The sequence below is a fragment of the Neolamprologus brichardi genome, chromosome 14 (genome assembly GCF_056152115.1).
Source record: "Neolamprologus brichardi isolate AB-2024 chromosome 14, ASM5615211v1, whole genome shotgun sequence".
In the NCBI taxonomy this organism is placed as follows: Eukaryota; Metazoa; Chordata; class Actinopteri; order Cichliformes; family Cichlidae; genus Neolamprologus; species Neolamprologus brichardi.
Window position 1 is genome coordinate 15,671,689 of NC_142117.1, and position 17,903 is coordinate 15,689,591.

Consider the following 17,903-nt stretch of genomic DNA (forward strand, 5'->3'; position numbering starts at 1 on the left):
GCTACGTAGCACCAATTAATCAAAGTTTTCTAGCTGGCTAAAATAGATGAACTGCTATTAATAAATAAATAAAAATTGATTCATTGATACATTTTCTTTTACATTTAAAAAGGTAACATCATTTTAAATGTAAAAGGCATCCAGCATGCCTGTATGTATGTGGTGAGTCTGCAGAGATAATAAATCAGTGATTAAATGAGACCCTCGCTAGATTATGTGCTGCTTTGATTATTACTTGGTTCCTTCCATTTGATGTTTCCTTCACACAAATAAAAGCATTTACATTATTAATCGGTGTATAAAAATAAACCGTATCTTCGCTCCTCTCAATCAACTTTCACCTGGCAAACTTATTAAAATTAAAAGATAACAACTCAACCCCCACTGTGGAGTTCACGGGAAAGTCCTCTGATTATTTTATGTAACATACAAAAAATTTATTGGTTTATACAGTAAATACATTACTAAATGCTTCTTTTTAGCAGTGCTGGATTACTTTATACAGCACACCATCAATGTTGCACCCTGTGGGAATAAATCACCCCTAAAATATATTTATAACAAACAATCCTGTGCCTGTTTGTCAAAAGGATTAGCATTAGCTTTCTATAAATACACGGTTTTTATTCATGTTAATTGGGTTGAGGAGAGGCAACAGCGCAGTGCTGCTCTCCTCAGGTCTTAGTAAAATTAGAAAATTATTTTAATTAATAGGTAAAACTGCAGGTGTTGAAATCTTAAATCATCTGTAATAAGTTTGGTCTAATTGGAGAAGCTGCTGCGGTTCAGTAGCAGCGTTTTCCAGGTTCACATAGTAAAATCCAACTCCTTGTAAATCTGCAGTGGATATATGCAACAATTTCAAAGCAGTGCTTTTTTGTTTACTTTATTACAGACCTTGGTTTCCCTCCACCTTCTAGTGCGCTTGTTATATTACATAGCAATATTAGATTTTTACTAGTGGAGGTTTTTATTCATCAGCAGCAGCAGCAGAGGGAGCTGCTATAGTTTGCTACGGTATAATCCCTCATCAGATTCACTTGCACTCATCATCATCAGCAGTAGCAGCAGCATAATTTAGACATCAACGTCTTTATTGCTTAGTTATACTAACTGAGAACCAGTCCAGGGTCTCTGGCTTTCCCTTGATGAGACAGCCAGCCACTCTGGCCCATTTAAGACATGAAAATAGACCAGGGAGGAGGAGGAGGAGGCTCATCTGCTGTGGGGGCCTCGTTTTTAGAGTTACCCGCCCCTCCTAGACATCAGAGGACTGATCTGTCGGTGTGGATCAGCAGCTTGCATACAGCCAGCCCTTTCTGTCACAGCCCTGCTTAATATTCATGAGAGCAAATTGGAATACAGTCATTTAACTTCCATGCATGGTGTATTGCCTCTGGGCAGATCAGATCAGTGGGAATGCTTACTCACAGTGGACTCCCTGGCCCTGGCTGGTTATCATCTCCCTGTATCAGAGCTCCTCGCTCTATACATAGCTCTACACATATTGCTTTCAAGTTCGTAGACTGATGTAAAGAAAAAAAAACTTACTTTGGTGAAATATGATTTTCATCCATGGTAATCAGATTAAATGAAATGCAGTGTACCTGTACAGTGTATTTCAAATTTGGGTCACCCACAGGTCAAGGCCCTATTTTTAGCCGCTGGGAATAAAGCTTGATCACATGCTCGAGCGCTGCCTACACCACACTAATGCTACTATCCATAAATGCACAGAGCAGGAATTTGTTAAGGTTGAAAATTGCTTCAGCTGTTAGTGTTGAATGTGAGTGAGCCAGGTATGATCTCCACATCCCAGGCAGACATGCCCTGAGGGCACAGAGCACAGAGCTGCTTTAATTACCCAAGGTTCCTGCTGTCACATTGTCACTATGAGGTACCCGGTGCCACGCTACCATGCAGTGCAGAGTCCCCATGCTGCGGTGGCGTTGACAACTCAGACAATGGATCTGCTCGCTCAACAGATGCAACACAAGTGCCCCCTGAAATATGGGAAGCTGAATCAATCCCACTACCTCTCTGATTCTCTTTTTGCCCCTTCTTGTTTGCTTTCTGCTGTTCTCTCTTCTTCACATGTCACAGAGAGTTCATGACAAAAAAGCTAGCAGCTGCATAAAAGATGGAATATGTTGGTGTGGGATGAGAAGTCCCATGTGGCACCGGGACCATTCATCTTAACTTGCAAGGACACACGAGAGAGGAAAACATCACACAAACTTTAAGTGACTGTAGCATGTTTTGAGCATGTGTCAGGCTGAAAAATAATTAAGCGGCGAGTCAAGGACTTCAGGACCTGTGGAATCAACCATGTATACTAATCTTTATTACCTTGCATTAACACTGATTCACTGTTTACGTGGCTCTGCTGTGGATGGTAACAGCCTGTCAGCCGATCAGTTATGCTGTGGAAAGGAGCACAGCTATGGCTCATAATAGGTGTTGTTTGCTGTATATACAGTAATTCTGTAGGAGCTTCTTACAGCTTCTCTGAAACAGATCATCAAAAGGTCAAGCACTCAATAAACAGATTTTTCTAATAGTTTTTCAGTTATAACATTAAACAGACAATAGATTACAACATCTCTGCAACAAATGACTGTATAGTTATGTTTAAATATCTGTGTGGCAGTCTAACAACAGACACACTACCTACCTTTGTCGTCCCATTAAAGCAGATGGCAATAAACAAAGAGCTAATTTTCCCATATCTTACCTTCCCAATAAAAACCTTTAAACTTTTACGTGATGTTTTTATGTGTATAATGCACATATGAAACACTATAGAACAAGGACACAGTATAACACAATACAAAATGGTGCTCTAAGGAATATTTTTATATGGTCAATGGGTCAATTTATTTAGCAATAAACTCTCCAAAAAGGATCACCTGTCGTTACACACCACTGTTGTGTCTTGCATCTTTATTGTTTTATGATGGATAACTTCTGTTTACTCTTCACGCCTCTTTAGTTTTACAAGAAAGCTCTTCTAAGGTGAAAAAATATGTATACATATTGGTTCATAACCAAACAAAAGATGGAGACAGCTGGCATCTAGCTGGTGAACTTAGTGTAGCATTTAGCAGGAGCGGGTGGAGACCAAAGCAGAGCTAAAAGGAGAGCCTCTATTGGGCTTTTATGAATCAGAATCACAAACACATCTCATCTAATATTATTCCATGTAAGTCAACCGTTTTTGCGCCATGGACAATATTTTCACGGACCGGCCTTTAAGGGTTTGTGGATAAATACAAAAAAAAAAACCCAGCACCGCTACCAAAAAAGAAGAAGATTTATTCATAACACACGGGGAAAGACCCAGGGAAACCGAGTTAACGATAAAAATGATTAAAAAAAAAACCCTGATAAAAACCCCGAAAACCATAAATTTTACACCCAAGCCTCAACTCTCGTGGTCCGGTACCAAACGACTCACAGACCATTACCGGTCCGTGGGCTGGGGGTTGGGGACCGCTGATGTAAGTAATAGTGTGATTTTATATGTGTTTATTTATTTTTGGTGATATAGTCGCGTTTGATGTGTTTATATACGTTCTTATATATTCTTACATGCTATAACGCTATCCACACACAAACACTTCATACACATACACTTCAGCCCTGTAGAGATTTCTTTATAGCTTTGAAAGTCTTAAAAATAGTAAATAATGATCGTTTTTAACATTATTGCTCCAATATCTGTCTCATTGCTTCCTAAGCCAGTTGCATAAACAGTGGGAATTACAGAAGTGCAACGTGTAAACAAAATACAATCTCTGCAATATTGGGTTTGAGCTAGCTATAGGAAACTGCAAGAATAGCACTCAAAACTATGACAGTAAGCACCAGATTAGTGAATAAAAAGCTTACATTTAAAAGAGGGTAAATATTAAAGTTCTTGTGATAGTTAAGGTTTACATAAAACAGCTTTCCTCATTCCTCCTGTCCCTCTGAAGATCCCGAAAAAAAATCACCGTCAATTATAGATGCATATAATGCATTATTGAACAGTGTCATTTATTTCACCTTTTACAGTTGAGCTCATGAAAAATTATGCCAATTACTGATTTCCTCCCGGGCAATGTAGTAAGTGGTTGGACCCTGAGGCCATTTGTTGGGGCATGACTTGCTGCTCTTTGTGAGGTCGAGGGGAGTGATGTACATGCGTCATCACAGCATTTTGCGGTCTGGCTCCTGAGTTTAGTCAATTAGGAAAACGAGCAGTGCAGCGATATGCGCACTTTCACCAGAGTCCATTTCTTTGTTAAATTAAATCAATCTCACTCAGCCAGTCTAAATTGAATAGCTCTCACCTACTTTTAAATGTGAAATAGGCGAATATCAAAACAGCCGTGGCATAAATCCTAATCCAATTTCTCTGATGCTCGTGAAGAATAGAAGCTTTTCAAGCGGCCGCACACTTCTTTAATCTATCTTCTCTCGAGACATTTTCTATTGTAACATCTTCAAGAGTCAATTAACTTCACTTGAATAATTTGATCGGAAAACTTTGAAGTGTGCTAGCTGTTTGTAACTGGATTTTTTTTTTTAAATTAAGAAAAAACATTATGTGTATTTTTTAATTTCGTTTAAATAAAATTGACAAACTTTCTTCACTTACTTCCCCGAATCAAATCAATTGAAGTTTACAAAATATAACGTTTTACTACATGTATACACACACCTCATTCACAACACAAACTGTCTTTAGCATAATCAGCTGTATATTTTGGATTTCACACGAGGGAAATTCTCTGCTGGATGAAAACGAATCAAAGCAGTATGTTTAAAATATCTTGACACGAGTGATTTTAAAGTGTCTTCTCCTTCTCACTAACCTTGAGCACCATCAGGTGAGGCTGAACCCCCCCCCCCCTCAAAAAAAAAACTACTACCACCACCACCTCCGATCTGTATTATCAACAGAGCACTGAGAAGATTGATACTCCCAGTGCCAGCTGGAAAAAGAGAATGAATCAGAATTTAATATGACTTTGATGTATTATTTTCATCTTAGCCGGTGCCACAGACCCATCGAGAACCCGGCGCACAATCCCACAGCGTCTTAAAATATTTAAATTGGCTAAAACTTTTTGATGTTAGAGACTGTACAGGTATATGAAAGTTTCTCTGCTGGGAGCATATATAGTGCACATTGCAGAAATTTTATTTGGACCACCCACTCTTAAAAAGTCAGTCTTTCTATAAACGCATATGTGACATTTACACAATCTGCTTTATATATTGTTGAAGAAACTGTATATGCAATATATATTATAAGATATAAACTATATAATACACTATATTTAACAAATACCTATTTTTTCCACATATCTGAGAAACATAATGAGTTGCGTAAACATCTTATCATCCGTTTAAACAAATGAATCTGCAGAAAATATTTTGCATGTATGCATATGGGCATGTTCTAGGACAGGCAGATACATATTGCAGACAGGCAGCAAGCAGAGTCACGTATTGTATAAAAAAGGGATGCAGACATTGATTGATTGGTACTTGCTACTTGTGGGCTGTACTACAGTCTGAGTCACAGCTGACATGTTAAAAACCATAATTACAGCATCAAAAATGTGTTTTCTATAAATATATTATTTTATTGTGTTTTACATTTTTCCTCACAAAGGTGATTAGAGCCCCCTAAAAGCTATAATGCAAGCCACATAAGGCACTTTGCTCCTTTTTGGTAATAAAATTTAGGCTGCATTCTTGCCAACAGGGAGACCAGGCAGGCATGGTGAGATATTGCAGTGATACCTGTGATATTACAGTCTCAGTAGAAAAAACAGCATTGTTTAATTTGACATAACAATTGATATGATTCTGTTTTTTAAACATATGTGACCAGTGTGTTTTATTACAGGAAAAATAAACAGCTACCATCCCATTTGTGGGTTTCTAGCTAGCTAAAAAAAAAGAAAAAAGAAAAAATAACTTTGTTTGCGCTAAACATTTTAATGTAGAAGTTTCAAATACATCTAAAATGAGTGCACTTTTTTGACATAGTTTTTTGCGGGTTTGAATGCTACTAATATGAGTGTTAGCTCGTTTATTTCGTATTTTATTTTAAATTAGCATTAGCCTTTATAGCGCTAATTTAAACTAGAGCTAACTAGAGCTAACATAAAAGATAAGGTTATTTTCGCCATTTATTCATATTCCTGGGGGAAAAAAAACTCTTTCACTTGCTGTCTATTTGCAGAAGCACAGTTTACCCCTTATAATATAATATTATTTAAATTATTTTGTAAGAAAAAATACATTTATAAGAAAATACTGTAGTGGGGGGCAATATACAGATCACTGTTTTATCTAACCTTAATGTAGCAAATATATAGCTTTATAATCTCACAGAAAAATATACTGTCTGTTCGTATTTTGATAAATAGTTATCCTGCCCTGAACTAGAGTCAAAACATTTAAATGAAATGTCTGTATGGTTTTTTTTTTAGTGTAGTGGTGTAGTGTAGTTTATATAACATTGAAAATATAGGTCTCTGTCCAACTTTTCAATATATCTGCATATTCCTTTCTCGGGAGAAAGGCTCCAGCAGTGATCCTTACCTCCATAATAATTTTTGTGTGTTGAATTCCTAATCTTCAAATGAGTGTTTTGCATGTGTACATGTGCAGGTCAGTGGAGTGTCTCATTGCTAGTTCAGAGCTACTGGAGCAGAGAAAAGGATGGAAATGTCTGCAATTTGAAACCTTGTTAGGAATTTATGAAGTGCTAAAATGTTTTCTCCCCAGAGAGGGTCCAAGCCAGCTGCCAGTGCCACTGTAAGCCATTTACTGCAGAGCTTTGCCACCAGGCTGAGGCGACAAGGCATACACACACAAATGCTGTATTTTTGCCTGAAATACAAACAAACTGTCTTTTCACAGAACCTCCGATCGTAGACATCTGCTGCCTTGGCTTCTTCACTCTGAAATCAAACAGCTGTAGATTTATATGCAGCTAATTGATCCAACATTGACATTTATTACCCTCCTATACGCTTGAGAATGCTCCTGCACTAACTACATTTAATGCCATTCTCTTTACAGTGATGCCAGTTTAAACTGAAGCATGAACATAATCACGGCCGTGGACCTTATTTCATAATTGATGGGAGTTTATGTTAATTTAATGTTCCCAAAATCCCAGGGATGGGAATACACTGATGAATCCATAACTGCTGATCATGAGCAATGAATAAGCAACACTTGGAGTCAGAGATTTTTTAACAAATACTGATTCAATCTTCTTCATCTTAACTAATTTAAATTGATACTTAAATATCAAGAGCTTAATATCAAGAGCATATTTATCAACTTATGTTAAGGTGGTGCTTTCAGCAATAATTACTGCAAAATTTAAAAATGAAAGACTGATATATAAAATCAAAACCACAGATTGTGATGTTCTCCTATTTTTTTTCTTTTCCAGTTTTCAGTGAAGACCTACATTCCAGCTTATACTTTGTCAATGCATCTCTGCAAGAGGTAGTATTTGCCAGCACCACAGGGACCTCTGTGCCCTGTCCTGCTGGGGGTGCGCCGCCTGCCTCGTTGCGGTGGTATCTGGCTACCGGCGAGGAGATCTACGATGTCCCCGGCATCCGTCACGTTCACCCCAATGGAACCCTCCAGATCTTTAACTTCCTGCCATCCAGCTTTAGCAAGCTGATCCATGACAACACGTACTACTGCACTGCCGAAAACCCTTCTGGCAAGATTAGGAGTCAGGATGTCCACATCAAAGCCGGTGAGTCTCCAGATAAGGGTTTGAAGGACTTGTTGTTATTGTGATGATGGGGGAACTTGCATGGGTATGAATTTAACAGACTGAGTGTACAACACTTGTAGTACTGATAGTGTGTTATTTTTTGTAGTTTAGTGGTTAAGTCCAGCAAAGGTCCAAAATCTTACAATAATGCTGCTTAAAGGCTTAGAGCAACTAATGATTGATCTGTAGGTATAGATCAGACAGTTGCCAGGCAGAACCCTTGATGGTCCAATCCCAAGTTGTTCTCAGGACATGCAAGGTCACTTCTCTCTTTGGGAAGAAACCTAAGGTACCACTTTAGATTAGGAGAAACTGGCCTGATAATGTTGGACTTCAATGCACAGCTTTTGGAAGCAGTCTACTGGAGAAGGCTGGACTTTAGTCCAATCTGCTATTGCCCTCAGTGATTGGACAGGGCAATGTCGGACAGAGGTGGGCATACTTGTATCATCCAAGCTTAGTGTCTGAAAACTGGGGTTTTCCCTAGTGTCAAAAAAAGAGATCCTCACTGTAAAGCACAAAATAACAGCTCTGAGTTTCTGGTAGTTTCTTGGAGTCCCTGAGTAGGGTGATGGAAGTTGGAGACACCATTGTCCTACTGGGTCCAGTAAAACTGGAGGGAAGCGACTGGGAAGAAAAATCTGAATGATCTGAATCCAAGCACTGTTCTAGCATTGGAATATTTGTCCATAAATAACACCACGTTCACGCATAAGAATGTTAACCAGGACACCCTAGGGCACAGGTCAATGATCAGTCTTGTAACTGTATCAGTAGACTTTTGGCCAAATGTGTTGAACAATCAGGGGAAGAGAGGAGCTCAGCAATAACTAATGGTGAGTGGAGGATGCCAATTAGCCCAGCCATGCCTAAATGTATACTGAGGAGGTGCGTCCCACCTCTAGTAGAACTTCAGCAGCATTCTGACGGAGGCTGGGGGTCTGAATAGCCCATGTTATGCACCTCCGTTGATCTGTTCCTACATAGCTACAAGGAGTTGTGTAAGGTGGTTGATACCTGCTGTGGACTGTGTTCTCTGAAACACAGATAAGATTAGAAGTTCATGCTATAACATGTACCAGTTTTGTAGTTACATTTTTTTTAGGTGAAACTTGTGTCTCTACTTTAAGCTACACTTTCCACTACCATGGAAAGTGTCCCTTTCTTTGCAACTTTCCCAGTTTGCTTCACCCTGTATGTTTAAAAAAAAAAGCATAATAATGTCATTTTTTTGCCCTGTAAATGAGACAATTTTAATTCTGTTTTCTTAATTGTTCAATAGTATCACGGGAACCCTACACAGTCAGAGTGGCTGACCAGAAGGCTATGAGAGGGAGTGTAGCCGTGTTCAAGTGCATTATTCCTGCTTCTGTGGAGGCCTACGTCACTGTCGTATCATGGGAGAAAGACACCGTGTCGCTCAGCTCAGGTAGGAGAAAAACTTCAAATATAGAGCTTTTAGCACTCAAAACCTCCATGTTCACAACATGGTAATAACTGAACTTAATGTGTATATCTGAAGGTAAAAAGCAAACATTGATGCTAAAATGACCGACCACATTTGTAACTTTGTGCAAGGTATGTACTAAAAAAAAGACTTTTAGTGGCCATGCCGGTAATTTTTGAGAGTTGTGTCCTTTTTTTTTTTTGCTGTTTATGCCCAGTTGCCTTCCACTTACTCTGCTCTGTGCTCTTTGGACGCTGTGTTCTGTTTAGCTGTGAGTCATCTTCTTACCTGTTTACTGGCTGAGTCTGCCATTACTGGGGCTCTGCAGCTCTATACAGCTATGTCCTCTCACTAGCCAGAGGATGTTGATAACTGTCACATTGAATCACTGGGCTTCTCTTTCTTGTACACACTCCACCTCAGCCAACGCCATTTTGAGTCCAGCAAGGGGTAAAGTGGGACAGTTTACATAGCATTACATACCAATGACCTAGTTTACCCTCCTTATTTGAATCCAGTGGCACAGCGTGATAGCGCAACACACCAGAACGTTCTGTAGCTTGAATTTTTACTCAGGTTAAATGGGATGCTTATCTCTTTGATTGCTCCATGTACTGCCCGCTGGCTGATTTCGCTTCATACTGTGGCGTTCAGGGACCTGTAAGTGAGCACTTGATGTCATTTGACTGAAGGCAGAATCTGGGACGGTGTTTTGGTGGCATTTTAAATGTGTGTGCTCAAGCATGAAGATGTGTCTTCTGATCCATGCCAGCGACTTATTTACTCGAGGTTACTCGAGTTACTCGCTGCAAGCTGCTGGTTGAAGACATTGCCTAGTGTCACGGAGAGCGAGCAAATATGCAGCATGCAGATATGATTAGGTTCCGCAAATGAAATGAATCATGTAGACAAGACCCAGAGATGATGTTTATCTTAAGTGTGACTGAAAAAACAAAAGCGTCCATGCGAATTAAATACTTTTACATGTGTTCTCTAGATCAAAAACAAAAGTTTGTTGACCTGAATTAGAAAATACATGAAGAACACCTCTCCATGTATAGACCAGGAGTAGTATTTGTGCCATTTCTGCAAATTAAAATGCAATGTCTGCCAGTTATTTTTCCAAATCATCTCTCATACAGTCCACAGTGATGTCTGTGCTTTTTACCGCAGGCCAGACAGCCTATAGAATATGCAGTGAAGTTTTGATGGATTATATTGTACACTTGGTGTTCTTTTGAGTTCTTTCACGAGTGTTCAAAAGAACAACGATATCGGATTGTCTGTGTTTACTCCAATAAGTATTGCAGCAGGCGAGTGCTGTCAAAAGCATGAGCACACGGTCAAAATCACTGCTGCTCGGTGATAAATATTTGATGGTAGATTCTGATGCATGAGCGGATTCACCGCGCACTGTTATGGAGAGGGTATGTTTACTCTAGGAGGGTTAGGAGGTGTGTGTGTGTGTTGTGTGCTCGTGTTTGTGCGTGAGCAAAGAACAAGAGAGTGAGTGAGAGACACCATAAGGATACCAACCGGGCTTGACAATGGCAGGGGGATGCAGTCTGGCCCAGCCTAGTTTTCCGACTTTTTTTTTTTTTTCCACAGCCCTTTCCTTTCTTTTATTCAGTTTTACATAAAAGACGATTTAGTCTCAAAGGACACAAAATAAAGCTATCCCACCGCCTCACTGAATTATTAATCTCAGGTTTTTGTTGGGAGCGGTAACATCAAGTGCACTTCTCTACCTTTGCACGGTGCATCAGAATTAGAAGAAAGACGCATCTTTTATAAGATATTTCTCTGAATAGAGGCTGAAATAATCAAAATGGTTAAAACATCGTGGCAGATCATGGTGATAAAGACCTGCGGCTCTGAAACATCTAAGCTGATACCAACAATGTGCTCGCTGCTTAAAATGTTCAGGTGTGAGTTTTTGCCTTTTGAGATCTCTAAGTCGCAGAGAGGAAACTGGCTCAAATCGCAGCTGCTGACATCTGTGGAATATCCAGTGATTCACATTAGGGTCAAAAATAGATGCATAATTACAGACTAGAGCTTGTCTTAATTAATCAGCTGTGATTGAAAAGTTAATTACAATATGAATTACCTTTCAGAACGAGGACTGCTTAGTAGTCATTTGAAGCGGCCTGTTTTCAATGTGAATGAGCATGATGCAAGCTCACCGGGTCCTAATGTTGCCACTAACATACCATTAACCCGTCATGAATTTTAAAATGGATCTCGCAGCACGAGCTTTCAAATGGCCGGCTCCGATCGCCTCCTCGCCGCTTTTGATAAACAATTGACAGAGCTAATACAGAGATGAAAGGGGTAAAAAAATATGAAAGGAAGGAAGGTAGAGTAGGGAGGGGAGGAGTTGAGCTGTGTCCTACTGTGGTCCTGCCAGGATTTTATATGATGGACCTTTATTTGAATGCACGTGTGCGCTCCTGTTGTCTTACTACCTGTGTGCACACATTCATGTAAATGCAGAGCTTTTCTTTTTTTTTACACACCAATGTGTTTGCATGTCAAGTGCCCGTGCTTTTTGAAAAGGGATAGTGTGTGTCTCTGTGTTTTCTATCTACCTGCCTTTTGTCTCCTATCATTCATGATATGAGGCAGCTTAATGAGCTGGGCGGCCTTGGTTTCAGACAAGAGCTTCTGCAAAACCAGTGCTTAAACGCCGAATGAGCTGCAGAGAACATGTTGTCTCAGAGACCTTGTGCTCGTCTCTAGGATGCTCGTAGTTACGTATGTTGTGCAATTTGAGCACAAATTCGCCCTCTGCTTGCATCGTCAGTCGTGAGCTGAAATCTGTCAAGTCTTAGATTAGTTCCTCTTGTGCCTACTGTGTACAGACCGACTTCTTATTGACTGTTCTTGCGCTCTATAGATGAAGAGGGAACATTAGCCCAAAGTTATACAATACAATACAAAACATTGTATTGTATTGTAAAGTTATCATGCTGTTGGTAAGAAAGGATGCACACAAGATAGCTCTCAGGGTTTAACTTTTGTTTTGCAAGTAGAGGCATCAAACTTTGAAACTGAAAGAGCAGAATTTTCGGCGTAGTGCCTAGATGTGAGTGTTTAGATTATGTAATTGGACCCTTTTTTTAGGTTAATAAATTATAATTTGACTTGTATTTCTCATTAATGTCAGATTGCTGCCTATCTTGGTCTAGGATGTTGTCCCAAAAAGCATCAGAATCTTTCTTTTTAAAGATTGTGCCAAATCAAGTTTAATCTATAGCACATTAAAAAACAGCTGTTGGTGAAAGTGCTAGACATCTAAAATAAAAATAAAAATAACATGAAAATACGGGACAAAATGAGTTTAAGAAGGGAAATGTTTGATCAAGCACTTGGCAACAGTGGGAAGAAAAAACTCTCTTTTAACAGGATGAAACTTCTGGAAGAACTAGGCTCAGCTGTCACTGACTACTGACAACACTTATCAACCATCTCATCATTTGTAATAGTCAGCCTCATATCGTTGTCTTTTAAATTGCTGGGGATTTGTAGCTTTGATTTCTAACTATTAAAATCAAAATGAATATGTTATATGTTAATATGATTCATTTGACGAGACCTATCAGGCCCAGTGCTGTAATGTACTTAGGCTAAGAGAAACTAAACCTGTACACCTATCACATACTAATCCGGGAGGAAACCTGACACAGCCTAAGATAACGACGTGTAAGCCAGACCGATGACCTGCAGAAACTCCCTGGGGGACAGCTGGTAAAGAGGGGAAAGGTGAAGAGAGGTCAGGTAGGATGGGGAGAGGACAGGAAAAGAAGAAGGAGGCCATATCGCCCTGTCACAAGGAGATACGGCCTCCTTCAGGGAAAGAAAACGCATTCCTCTCGTCTTTTCAGGCAGGAGATTAGGTTAGAGATGAAAGACAGGAAGCTTTATTGTGCGATACAGTAAGACACAGGCTTAGAATGCGAAGGAAGGAAGGAAGAGACTCCACAGGTCCTGCCTACTTCCAGGGTGTGCTGCCATCTTGGCTGTCCACCCTCTAAATTCCACACAACATTGCATAACTTTTCTTCTCCGATGTTTGAATAAAATTTGGACAGTGCATAAATACTATAAGAGTACAGCACTTGTCTGTCGTCTAGATTTGGCCAAATCTTTATATAAATATATTTTTACTATTCAGTAATATTTTTTTTAACCAAAAACATGTCTGCATACTTCATTTATTAACAAATATCACATTTTTTGTTTGTTTTGATTTTGTTTGCAAATTATATTGTGATAAACTAAATATTTCTAATATTTATTAACTGTTTATTAATTGCAAAATAGAACTACAAACATATCCTGTATCACTGGATCATACCGCGCACGTTTTAAAGATAGAGCGCTTTTTTGGTTTGTATACACTATACATAATATATTGTAATATGGTGTTTATCCATAATGATAAAATCAGATGTTGACATTTTTTTATGTTTATGTTTGACTGAGGAAAATACTTCTCTTCTCTTCTCTTCCATCCTCCTCCGCCGGCCTTGACTGTCGGACTTCTTTCTTTTCCTCTCATCTCGTTGCATAACCTGCTTGGCACAGTGCCCCAGTCAATTTCCTCCTGCATGGAAAATGCTATTTTTTTTATTTGCTTTATGCAAATAACTCCATCCAATACTCAGAGCATCGCAAAGGGGACAAAAAAAAAATCTGGCTACATTTTTCAGTCACATGCGTGTTGGCTTCTTGCATTCTGCTCACTCGTCTCTCTTCCTTGTGAGTGCTTATAGGGGCTAATTAAACAGTTTGCTTCCTAATAGAATCACAGCCTTAACCAGCCAGCGGCCCAGTTGCGGGAATGTAAAGGATGTCTTCAAAGGGGCTACTGTAGGTGTTTGGTTTACGTGATCACTGTTGCAGGATTTTTATCATGCCAGTGATGTGCCACCGTCTCCATTTTTCACTGAGATTGACAGTGAGGGCACTGAGAAGGCAGGCAGAGATGGGGCTGTAAATTCAACACGCCCAAAGTCAGGCCAACCTTGAAAGGAGGGCACAGTGCTAGGAATGAGCTTGCGAGGGAATAAGATGCAATGAAATGTCGAGAAGGAGAGGACAGATTAGAAGAAAGGAAGTGAGGGGAGAGTTGGGGAAACAAAAGAGTGAGAAGGAAGGGCTAGAGAGACGTGTGGGTGAGGCTTTTTCTTTGGTAAACAAGAGACTGCATCACATTCGCCACATGATCTCGTCCCTCTGTCTTCCTCTTTAAAGCTTTCTTCACTCACTCTCACTTTCAGTCTCTTTCAAATTTCTGTTTCTTCCTCCCCACACGAGCAGGGTTTGTTGATCTTTTTGTTTGGGGGGGGGGCTTGAAAATGGGTCAAGCACAAGAGTGCGATGACTGGAATTCAGAGAAAGCTCAAGATATTATTATGAGCATGTGCGCATATCAGCACATATATGTGCCTGTGTAGTGGATGCATGGCTGCGTGTGTATGTGTGTGTTTGCACCACACTCCACCCATTCTGCAGTGAAACCCTATGAAAACAACACCGCCTATCATTTTGCTCCCCCCCTCCTCCCACACAGATCAGCAGTTAGTGAAATGCTGACCCTTGTCTTTCACTGCACCCCTTTTCCCAGTCCCCACACACACACACACACACACACACACACACACACACACACACACACACACTCTTGTTTTCATATCTTAGTGAAGACATCTAATTGACATAATGCTTTCCCAGCCGCTTACCCTAACCCTAACCATTAAAAATGGATGCCTAACCCTAACCCTCAGCCTAAACCTAATGATAACCTAATTGTAACCCTGACACTAAAACCACATTTTGAGCCTTAAAAATGCCTTTAAACTCGTGGGGACGAGCATTTTGTCCCCATAAGTGACTGTTGGTCCCCACAAGTATAGTGCCAAGCCTCTAAAGGAAATGGGGTGCTTTTTGTTTCTTTAGTATTTTTCTGTCCTTTAGTAATTTTCTGTCCTCAACAAGGACGTCTAAACATGCACACACCTACACACACACACACACACACGCACACACACACACACACACACACACACACACACACACACACACACACACACACACACACACACACACACACACACACACACACACACACACTGACTCTAGGAGATGGGGTGCTTTTTGTTTCTTTAGTATGTTTCTCTGTGCTGCTTCTGAGTAACTATTTCTATTTTTAACAGCACATATGTGTTGTGTGTGCAGCTTGTGATGTTGTCACATAAGGAGTGTTTTGGGTTGGTGGGCTAAGGCCACTCTCGTAATAAAAAAAAAAAGCAAAAAGCAAAATCAATAGTTGTGTGCATTAATCACTCTGCTGCCACAGAGAATTATGGGAACGCGAACTGAAGGATGCATTTTGTGCATTTGCAACTTATGAGTGCTGCGTGAAGGGGAGTTTGGGGAATTGGAACAGGACGAGACGAGACCCTTTTAGCAAGAAGTGAGGTTAGCGCGGAGATGTTTTCTTGTGTACACGCATTGTGCGCGCAGTCATCTCACTGTTGCCTTTTCTTAGCTCGCTGTTGGGTGGCATTCACACCGTGTTATTTTGAAAGCTTTGATGTTTGAGGCTTTAAAATAGCTGGGATCACATTTTCATCTTGAAGGTTCTTTAATAAGCAGCGCTTTTTGGATGGTTCAGGAACATTTTTACGCTTTTTACATTATTATTTGGATTCAGATCTTCCTTCAGCACAGAGGAGAGATAAAGAAAACCTCGCTCCCCTCTGACTTTCTCTTTGAGCTTCCACTGTTTGAAGTCTCCATCTTAGTTGTGGTGAGGGCTTGAGGACGTGATACATATTTGATAAGGATCGATAGAAGGGTTACTGAGACTGAGATGGAGGGAAATCAATCTTGGACTGGGCTTCCCAAAAGCATCTTAAACCTAAGGTGATCTTTGAAGAATCCAGCTCTGGAGCTGATGCACAGACTCGTACATTTTCACAGAAACACAATGCAATTTTTAAAAAAAGTTCCTTTCATGTCCTCTCTTTTCCTTTTTTTTTTTTTTAGTTCATCTGTTGAACAACTGTTTCACTGATGTTCATGTTTTATATTAAACTGTCTACTGACATAATCGCTATGCACATAAAACAATAAAGCAATCTGTTTAGTGATGGGGGACTGAACAGCAGGCAACGTTCTGGCACGGTGGCTGTGATTCCCAGCTGATACTCCATACGGATAGACAAAATCAACAACTGTTGAGGCGGGCACTCTTCCATCAGTGTTTACTAATAAACAGTAGCAATATGGCAGCCATTAGGCTGTTTAGGCTGAGAATGATTAGGGTGGTGATGGCTAGGCGCAATGGGAGACTGAACATGCTCTCATCTTTAATAGGCAATTTGGCTATGGGGGATGCCGCTTTGTTTTTGACTTGGCCTGAAGACAGAAGCTTAGATAAGCGCTGATTTGGAAGAGTGTGCTGCGAGTGCAGTGATCTCATTTTAGGAAATTTGTGTTACGGAGGCCAGTGCGATCTGCTGAAAGAAAGTGTAGACAAGAGGACATGCAATTTGAAGTTACTGTTGATCTTATACACATTGTCTTATTACCTTAACAAATAAGACAGAAATAGAAAGATGTAAATAATTTAGCTTTTTTTCCAGAGAAAAGTTAGACATTTAAGTTTTATGGTTGAAAGAAGCTCATCTAGAGGAAAAGGTCCATCCTGCCTGAGCTTTTGGATTACTGTAGAGCAACGCTCGGCTGAAAATGGACTGGATCCGGGCCAGAACTAGCCTGGCGTCGGGCCAAAACACAGATTAGTAATAAGCATGGTGTGAGCTAATTACAGCCGGAACAAGCAATTAATTTCTGTTTATAAACTCTCCTGTATGTGGGCTGCTGAATGAAATGGCTGCGTAGGTGCAAGCACCCTGTGCTCATGCATGTGTCTGCATGTGTCATGCATGACAGGTGGTGGGGTTCACGGAGGAATGTGTCCATATGTTCCCAGCTGAAGCACTGGGATAAATTGAGACAAACTGGTGTGCTCAGTCACATCCCATAATGCAGCAGTGTCTGATCCCATCTTAAGTGACTGATTAGAGTAAAAAAAGGCACTTAATAACTCAAATTACTCTGCTGACCTAATAGGGATTTTTCACTCCATTTTTTCTCTCTCTCTCTCTCATCTTCCATCCAATCAAGGATTAATACGTGCTCTTATTCTTCTCCCAGGGTGGTAAATCTGTAAAAATACAGTAAATCACATTGAGCCTCTTTAAACTTTCACACAGTGCCTGGGAGCCCGTGGGCCCCATGCTGGGCATCTGTAACACTGATTAGACATGATCATGGTTTCAGAACACCTGCAGTGGACACCAATCAGAGAGTCGGAGAGAGGGATCTAATTTCACAACCAAACACTGTGTGGATGTATAAGTTCGTCTTAACATCCAGCTATAGCTTGTGAAAACACTACTGCATCCTCCCGAGTTACGGAGCTCTGGGAACTCTCCGTGTTATCTCAGCTCAGGTTTAGTTGCTACAAATGTTACCGGACAGCCTCTGTAAATTGCTTGGGACTTGAAAGACACGTGCACTGACCAGGCAAGATTGCCATTGAGTTGCATTATGGAAAATAAGAATCAGTGTCTG

At 40.2% G+C, this 17,903-nt stretch overlaps 1 protein-coding gene across 2 annotated transcripts in view; it reads left to right on the forward strand.

The window, feature by feature from the left end:
- Positions 1-17,903, forward strand: part of dscamb (Down syndrome cell adhesion molecule b) — a 131,973-nt gene that overhangs the window by 12,225 nt on the left and 101,845 nt on the right. For both annotated transcript variants that reach the window (XM_006799833.2, XM_006799834.2), the window contains exons 2-3: positions 7,469-7,786; positions 9,090-9,236. In XM_006799833.2, the coding sequence (XP_006799896.1) occupies positions 7,469-7,786; positions 9,090-9,236 (465 nt within the window). The remainder of the gene's footprint in view (positions 1-7,468; positions 7,787-9,089; positions 9,237-17,903) is intronic.